General features: G+C 53.4%; 1 protein-coding gene across 1 annotated transcript in view; it reads right to left on the bottom strand.

The window, feature by feature from the left end:
* PTK2 (protein tyrosine kinase 2) overlaps nucleotides 1-8,804 on the bottom strand; it is a 179,194-nt gene that overhangs the window by 15,741 nt on the left and 154,649 nt on the right. The window contains exons 24-26 of the mRNA XM_023524973.1: nucleotides 2,965-3,093; nucleotides 719-856; nucleotides 3-133 (exon numbers count right to left, since the gene is read on the bottom strand). Coding sequence (XP_023380741.1) covers nucleotides 3-133; nucleotides 719-856; nucleotides 2,965-3,093 — 398 coding nt within the window. The remainder of the gene's footprint in view (nucleotides 1-2; nucleotides 134-718; nucleotides 857-2,964; nucleotides 3,094-8,804) is intronic.

Here is an 8,804-nt window from a genome sequence, read left to right as displayed (position 1 = left end):
CCAGAAAGCGCTCCTCCTTCTCCAGCCAGCGCTGGTCCTCCTCCATCTCCTGCTGCTGCCGGATCAGCCGCTCCTCCATCAGGTGTGGCGGCAGCACCTGGCCGAGGCCCCGCAGGTCCAGTGCTGCAGACTCCTGGAGTTAAAAACAGCACGTCTGCTCTCGGAAGTCTAGTTATGGGGCTCTGACGTGTGTGTGCACGCACCTTCCCCCAAAATAAAGCAAAACAGCATGGGTGACGGAAACGGTCTCCGGTGCTGTGGGCTGAGCTAGCGTGCGCTCAGCACGCTTAGAAGGTACAAAATCGGTTTGATATTAGCTCAGCTCCCGTCGCAGGGGTTTAGTTCACGAAATAAGCTGAGACACGGGCAGAGAATTCGTCGTTCGTGACGGTGGAAGGGAAACGATCTGGAGGTGGAATAAGGGTCAACCGCGACAGGTGCGCAGCCCGGGGTGCAAATGGGAGGCCGAGTCTTTCTTCCTCGGCCTCGTGTTCATGCTGATTCGACTTAGGGCTCTGCCTTCCAAATGAACGGGCTCATGATGGCAGCATCTCTCCTTTCTTCAGTAAAAAAGATTCACAGAGCCAGAAGGCATTTGCGTAGATGGAGTATCCTGAACTAGAATTAGGTCACTGAGGTCGATAAACTCTAGGGTTCAGAAAGACAAGGTGCCCTGGGCGAAGCTTCATCAGCTGAAGCCCAAGAACACCCAGCTCACCTCCGCGGTGGGCTGCCACGTCGCCGTCTCCTGCGGCCTGTGATTCCATGGGTCCGCCTGGTCCAAGAGAGCTGCCTGCCCTGGGTAGATGCTGCTGGCCATGACTGTTACCCCATGTGGAACGGGGTAGCCAGAGACCTGCGGAGGAGCAAGCGGCCGGGTCAGGCTCTGACACAACGTGGCTTATGCACAGCTCTGCTTCCCACATGAAAGGAAGTAGCTAAGATTAAACAGAACGCTGTGGCAGCGGAATAACGGTCCCCAAAAGACGTCCTTGTCCTATCCCCCGGAGCCTGTGAATATGGCACCTCACACAGCAAAAGGACTTTGCAAATGGGATTATAAATCAGGGATCTTGAGATGGGGCGATCGTCCTGGATGCTCCGAGTGGACCGGATGCTAGCCTAGAAGACGGAGGAAGGAGGGTGTGGGCTGAGGGGTGCGGGTGGCCTGCAGAAGCTGGGAAAGACAAGGGAGTGGATCCTCAGCTAAAACCTCAAGAGCAGCACTCTGCCGTGGTTGCGTTAGACAGACTGCACGGATACACACTGAAGGGTCGGAGACGACCCGCTCCGAATCTCACGTTCACTGCGACACGGAGCAGACGACCCGGCCGTGAAACAGCGGAAGCCACGAACGCAGCTGGGCCGCGCGCAGCTCTACGATGCCCTCTCCTGCCCAGCGCCAGACAACCGACCCCTGCCTTTCCCTGCCGTCAGGGATCAGGGCAGATGGGGAGAAGCCAAGTGCACGTTCTAACAGTGATGACCGGCCAGAGAAAAGACGCTCGGCTGGAGCCGGGGAAAACGCCGTGGAGCGGGCGAGCAGGGGGTGTCTGTAACAGGTCCCTGCTCGAGCCCGAGGGATGCGGTCAGTACGCGCCTCCAGCACCCACCCGGCTAGAACTGGACGGCCAGGGGTTGGTTAATTCTTTAATGAGATAAGGCAGAGCCAAATTCCTATCTCCCCACAGCAACACACCCTTCGATTAAGGCCTTGTGTAGCTGTTAGGTCTCCAGGCAGCAATGTCTACCAATCCACACTGACGATGCGTAGCTAACAAAACTTTCACATAAAACTCAGAGTTCTCACACTTCACTAGAATGAAAACATTTAATAATAAAAAGTGCCACTAAACATAAAATGCTACATCACTACTCTTTCTGGTCAGAATGAACATGTCACTGCCAGAGAACTTACAGAAATTTCACAACCAAGAGACGTCAAATGATCTCGGGCAGTTTTCTACGTGACACCAATCACGTGAAAGGATCAGAAGAGCATCTGGGGCCGAAAAGGAACATAAATGAGACCAGGAAATGTCTTAGAGCTGTTCTCATTTACGAGGTAAGGGAACGCGGGGCTTGGGAGAGGGTAATCGTTTATCTGTTCGATGAGAAAAAAACGAATGTCTTAACTTAGTCACTGAACTTTCTGCGCACTGGTCTAGGTGCCTAGTAGAAACCAGTCCTCCTCCTCAGGGGCTTCCGCTCGATGGGGACAGACAAGCGCCAGTAGACGCCCCGGGCCCCAGGTGGTGAGGGTGCCGTGGCCCGGTGTGCCCCGGCACAGCGCAAGGTCCCTGAGGCTGCCGGGCTCCGCGTGGGCTCCCTGCCGCCCTCTCTGCAGCTGGCGCCATCACGTTTTCCCTACACGACTCTGGCGTCCAGCGCCTGTTCGGTGCCCCTTGAGCTGACTGCTCGTGCCTCAAGAAAATCAAATACCACCCCTCAAAACAGGGACAAAAAAATTACTGACTCTGCTTCTGGCCCTTTTCTTTCAAAGATATTGTCTTCTAACTGGTACGGGATATTTGCCTGTAAACCGAACGTTCTTTCCGCACTTGTCCAGTGGGCATCTCATCTGATTTTAAAGGCAATTTTGAATTTTATTCTTCCCTTCCGTAAAAACTGCCCAGTTCAGTATTACCTCTGCATAGCGTGTGCCCACTGGATCTGCCCTGCACCTTCTCAGAACAGGAAGAAGAGGGCAGACCTGACAACCACAGGACATGTGACACCTGCCCCAACTGCTTTCAGACCGAGTGACTAGTTATAGCCTCTGCGGGGGATGTCGTGACCACGTTCACTTAGACGATTATTAGGCTGATGACTTTCTTACCTTTCTGCTTGCCAAATCATACGCATAAACACACAAATAAAAATTAAATACAACGCGCCTCCCCTACCCAAACGTGCTAAAGAACAAAATTACAAACACATTGTATGTCTGAACGACGGGCTTACCTGGTAATGGTTGGTTTGTACCATGTGCTGTGGGCTGGGGTAAAATCCTTCACTGGACCTTGGACTAGGATAACCGGGTCTGCTGGGCTGTGAACCAATCAAAAGAGCATCACGTGAATGAGCATTTTGATTATTTTAATAAATCCATGTTATTGAAAATATTAGAAAAAGATATTTCTCTAAAAGAGCTTAGCTAGAAAGAATGACAGAGGATGCCAAGACATTTCAGTGGGGGAAACGGTCTTTTCAGCAAGCGATGCCAGGCCGACAGGAAGGTGTCCACATGTGCGAAAATGAAGCCGGACCCCTTCCTAACATACATGAAAATACACTCAAAATGGACGGTCGAGCTAAACGGAAGACCCTAAACCAGAGAACGCTTAGAAGAAAACGGAGGAGCAGATCTTTGTGGCCGTGGGTTGGGCGGTAGTTTTCCAGATGTGACACTAGAAGCTCAATCAACAAAGCAAAAACAGATAAACGACAAGTAATCTAATTAAATAGTGGGCGAAGGGCTTGAGTAGACCCCATGAAGACAGAACAATGGCGAGGAAGCTCCTACGTGAAATGATGCTCAGCCCAGGGGGCACCAGGAAAACGCAAATCGGGGCGCTTCCCGTGAGTGAGTGGCCTCCCTTCTGCGCCACCACTTGGGGGCCAGGGGACCAAGGGCTAGTGAGGAAACCGACCCGACCAGCTTCTAGTGTCTCACCAATAACTAGAAGTTGAGCTAGAAGAACTGTGAAGTCACTTCCAGCTCTACAATTCTCATTGTTCCTGAGAAACCTGAATTCAAAGTTCACAGCAAAACAAAGGTTTGGTTTGAAACAGAAGACAAGCTCATAAAGTCTGAACCTGAGGGAGTTACAAAGGGGAGACCCATTATTCTCCAGCCAAATGACGACCAGAGTGAACGGAAACGGGTTCAGACCCGAGTGAGCCTGGGGGACAGGGCCACCTCGGCGTCAGCATCTCGCCCACGGGTGCGCACGGTCCGGGGTGGACACGTCTCTGCTCACGTGAGGTTCTGAGTATGTTTGAATCCTGAAAGTCCCCTCCCCACCCTCTGCCTTGCTACACTGTCCCCTCTGCCTGCAGGACACCTCCTGTCCTTCGAGTCCGTCACATGTTCCTTCTTCCACGGGGCGGTGCCATTGCTCCCAGCAGAAATGAACTCATGAAGGCGCTGTGGACCCTGCCTGGGACCGCCCCCTGGTCCATGCACTGCTGCGGCCCCACTGTCACGGGCCTCTTCACCTCGGGGCAGGTGCGTCCTCATCCCTCGAGCGCCATCCCACTGCAAACAGTCCCAACACAGTCCACTGCACACTGAAGGTCGGGCCCCCAGGCCCCTGAAACGGGCGAGGGGCAGGAAACTGGCTTCAGTGCATGCTGGGGGGCTGCTTCCCAAGCGTGCTCCATGCAGCCCAAAGGACTACGCTTCAGATTCATGTTTTTAAAAGTTTCACTTGACAGTGGTCTGAAGGTGGCAGTGTGTGCACATGCCAGCGGGCGTGCGGGAGACGCTCCTGGGGTCCGAGCGTGGGAGGGTGCAGAGCAGGAATCAGGACAGTAAACGGCCCCCTCAAAGTCATGCCCTCCGGCTCACGTTTTGAAGGTGGCAGCTTAACACAGGCAAAATAAAAGTTTGTGCTCAGTGCGTCCTATGTGCACAGAGCCAGGTGCTTCATGATGATTCCCAGAGAAATGCTACAAACAGCATCACTGGCCCATTTCACGGAGGACAAAACCGAGGCTCAGACAAGTCCGGCAATGAGAATGGGCTGCACGGCAGGAACGGCAGAGCCGCCTGACTCCAGAATCTGCTGTGCTGTGCTGCTGCTTTGGGACAAGTGCACTTTTGATTCACCAAATAAGGCAAAGACGAGAGGAGTGGACCAGAGGATGGCACGGTCTCCAGACGACATCCTACGGGGACTTAAATAAAGGGCAGCAAGTGATAACACGGGTAAGGTTCTACGTCAGGATGACAACAACGGCACCAAGACAAAAACCAAACGATTCGCCAAGAACAGCACGAGACCACGCTTCGCCAGCCGCAGCCGTGGAGCCCGGGCGCACTGCGGAGGTCGCCCTCCGCGTTCTCCGCAAACGGGAACCTGGCGGGGTGGTCCCGGGGACGGGCTCTGCAGCAGACGGCCAGTGTTTGTGACAGGGCGCTTCCCCTCCCCGTGCCTCCATGTTCTCCATGAACGAGTGGGGACAGGGCTGTCAGGTTCTCCCACGAGAACGGCTTCCATGTGAGTCCCCCAGAGTGTCGCCGGCTACTTAGTGCTACAATTTAGCAAAGACCTTCCATCTCCTCAAAGACAGACAGTTGGGTTTTCTCAAAGCAAACTGCGGAGCTGAGGGGGTTCCTGCCGACATCCTCCCGGGTGAGGAGGAAGAGAAAGGAAAAGCTGACATGTCCCAAACATGCGGTGGGTGGCAGTGCTCCTGACGGGCGTCTACGGTATCCGAGAGGCTGCTTCTGATGGCCAGGATGGTGGGCGCCTGGGGCGGCGGGCGGGCTCGTGAGACAGTCCGATCCGCAGGGCCCGCTCCACTGCCCGATGTCTCTCTCGGCAGCATGCAGGGACGACGACGACAAAGTCCTGTGATCGGAACCCAGAGCCAGCTCTGACGGACACGGGACACACATCACACTCTGCAGTTTATCAGACACTGGACTTTCCAGAACAGCAACTCCTGCGCATACAGATGGGCAGTTTTACTTTGTTTGGTTTGAACTTTACCAAGAAAATCCCGTCGCCAAGACTAATGAGATTCGCATTCAGTCGCAGCCGGGCAGCTGTGGCTGTCGTATTCGTGCTGAGTCTGCCCCACAGGTGCGGGCCCCCGGCCACCCGCCGGGCCTCCCGGTGCCATCACGCCTGACCACTTTACACTGCACGACGTCACGGAAATTTCCTTTTCTCCTGAACGGTGTTCTGGCAGGACGGGCATTTTGAAATCAGTAACTTTATCACCTACGCATTTCATTTCAGGATTAGAAATGGGACATGATCAAATATTTTTTTATTTAAACAGGGTGCTGGGTCTGAATGGGGTTGAGAAACTCTGTTGAGGCACCTACTCTTGTACTTATTTTCGGGATCCCTTTACACTCCCCAAAACAAGTGATGACCTCAAGAGCTTTGTGTGTCTGGAATACATCTACCAATATTTATATTATTAGATATTAAAACAGACACTTAAAAATAAACTAATTACATGTTTTAAAAAATACTGTTGTTTGAATCGCCCCAAAAAGATACCACTGACAGAGGTGGCACCCTTGCACGGTGCGACCGTCACGCCAGGCTTCCTAGAGGCTCGTGCTCTCACGTGCGTCCCTGCAGCCAGTCGGCCTGGCGCGTCCGGTTGCGGGGCGCAGGGCTCCAGCCTCAGGCAGCTACGCGGCTGGAAAGGGCCTCTCGGCACAACTGTGTGCTGTGTGAATTTTTGATACCACAACCCAAATCAACAGGCGGTGGCTCTCAGTGGCAACTGCCACACGGAAGCCGAAACTGCATCGCTCCGCGCCGCTGAGATCGGCCCAGTGGGCCGTGAAGGGACTGGGTCTGCCCGCGTGGGACTCAGCCTCCTGCGTTACTCGGGGAGTGTGGGTCGCCGGTTACGCAGCCCCTCCCAGTGTCGACACGCTTCGGTACACAACGTTAATGTCACCCGGCACTCATCTGAAAAAGAGTCTCAACTATCAAGGTCACGGTGATGGATGTGAGTTTTTCAATATTTAAGTTTTTGCTTGAAAATTCAAATTTTGTCACTGGCAGCAAACACCACCAGCTGTTTTCCTTGATGGGACAGTCTCGCTGCTCTCCTGAGCAACGGGCTGCCAGACACTGGCTCTGAACCCCGCAGCGTCCGTGAGCTCCTTCCTCTTCCAGGAAGAAGCGGTGAGTCCAGCCCGCACCTCGGCCGCGCGGTGAGTGCGGCGTGCGCTCCTCCCAGGCCCTCACACGATGACTCCGCGGCTTCCAGGTCACCCTTAAGCGCACTGGCGTCTTCTCTGGTCACGTGAGCACGGTGGGGAAGAACACAGTGCCGGCTGGTGTGGCGTGTGCGGCTCCCCAGCTCTGCCGAGGTGACAGCGCTTCCCCTGCCGTGAAGCCCGCAGCATCAGCGCAGACGTCAGCACCGTGCACGGGCGAAGGACGGCTCGACAGGCTCTGGTCGCACGGCCCTCGGAAATGGCCGTGGGGACGCCCTGAGGTCCAAGGTGATTCTATCCTGAGCTCTGCTGATCCCATGGGAATCGGGAGGGCAGATGAATGAGCCCTCAAAGGGACCCCCCAGATGCCCCCGGCCGGGGCCGGTCACAGGCAAACCTCTCCAGGTGAGCAGCAAGGACTGATGAAGAGATCCGTAACATAGTTGTCATAATCAGCTTTGTGGTTATAATGCTTTAGCTACTGAGTAACTATAATTAAGCTTTTAATTTTGAATTTTGAATGGGTGACAAGAACATTTCTCCCTTTAAAAAAACGAATTAAACTACATTACGAATTTTATTAGTACTCGAAATTTACCTACAACAGGCTGAGATCCTACCTGAACTGAAGAAATCCAAGTGGAATTTAGTTGTCCAAAGGTGCCAGAGGCAGAATCGCAGGACCCCGCAGGGGGCAGAGGGGACTGCGCGGGGGACACGGGCCCCTTTTTGACTGTGGAACGCTGGGCCCTGAAAGCAGGACACGGCTCTGCGGGTGAGCAAGGAGAAGGAGCCGGCCTCGCAGGACTCGGTCCTGACTGGCAAGGAGCCATCAATCATCTCGTAATCATCGAGCAATGATCCTCTAGCCACTAAAACTTTTAAGCCAGGGTTTGCCAAGCTTTTGCTTAAAGGATCAAAGAGGAAATATTTTAATCTTTGTGGGCCAGACTGTTACTGGACTACTCAACTCTGTCCGTGTAAGTGACACCAGCCACGGACAATCACAAACCAAGGTATAATTCATTCCACTCAAATTTTAACAAAAATAGGCAGTGGGCTATAGCTTGCTGACCGCTTTTTCAAAAAGTAGAACAATCCGATTGCAGAAAGAACCTGCAAATGTGCACTTTGAAAACATCTCAAAAAAATAAAGAAATGTGAGGGTATTTAAAAATCCCATCTCTGACCTCTAAAACAAACAAAAAGGCCTAGCCGCCCCTACCCACGACCCTAATACTATAGCTTTCAAAACTTAGCCAAATGAAAACTATTAAAAATTTTACGGCTTGAGATACATAAAAACGCTTGGATGGAAAAGTTCTCTAATTCTGTGAGTTTTAGGGGAGTGCTGCGTTACTGGGTGCCCACCACCAACTCTGCGTAAAACCTTTCCTCACTCCTGTGACTAAACGAGCTGCTGTGAATGCATTCTCTCGCTCACTACCTGCAACGCCCTAGGAGGGGGCGGGGTAATACCCTCATTCCACACACAGGAAAGTGAGGCCGGGAACAGGCAGCGACTCGCCCAGTCTTCAGAGCCCGATGTGAACAGACCCACGGGCCTTCCGGGCCTGAGGAACCACCTTCGAGACCCTGCCCCCAGAGCTGGACTATGCCGAGCTGTCACCGAGCTCGAGAAACACGCCAACCCACACGCACAAAGGGGAGGCCTTAGGGGCTGGGATGTGGGCTTCGTCGTTTTTCTGTGGAGAAGTGTTTTGCTTTCGCCGCTAACTCACTCAAAGCGACGTCCGCTGGACAGAGGACGTGGCCTTCCTTCTCTGGGCCTCGGTTTTTCTACTTGCTGAGGAGGTTGGACTACAGAACCCTTTGCCTCTGAAATTCTGAAAAACTGTGTCAATCACCTGCTTTCACATTAAAC

This window comes from Pteropus vampyrus, unplaced genomic scaffold, assembly GCF_000151845.1.
Source record: "Pteropus vampyrus isolate Shadow unplaced genomic scaffold, Pvam_2.0 Scaffold514, whole genome shotgun sequence".
NCBI lineage: Eukaryota > Metazoa > Chordata > Mammalia > Chiroptera > Pteropodidae > Pteropus > Pteropus vampyrus.
The sequence above is the reverse complement of the archived record's forward strand: the minus strand, read 5'-3'. Positions and strand labels throughout refer to the sequence as shown.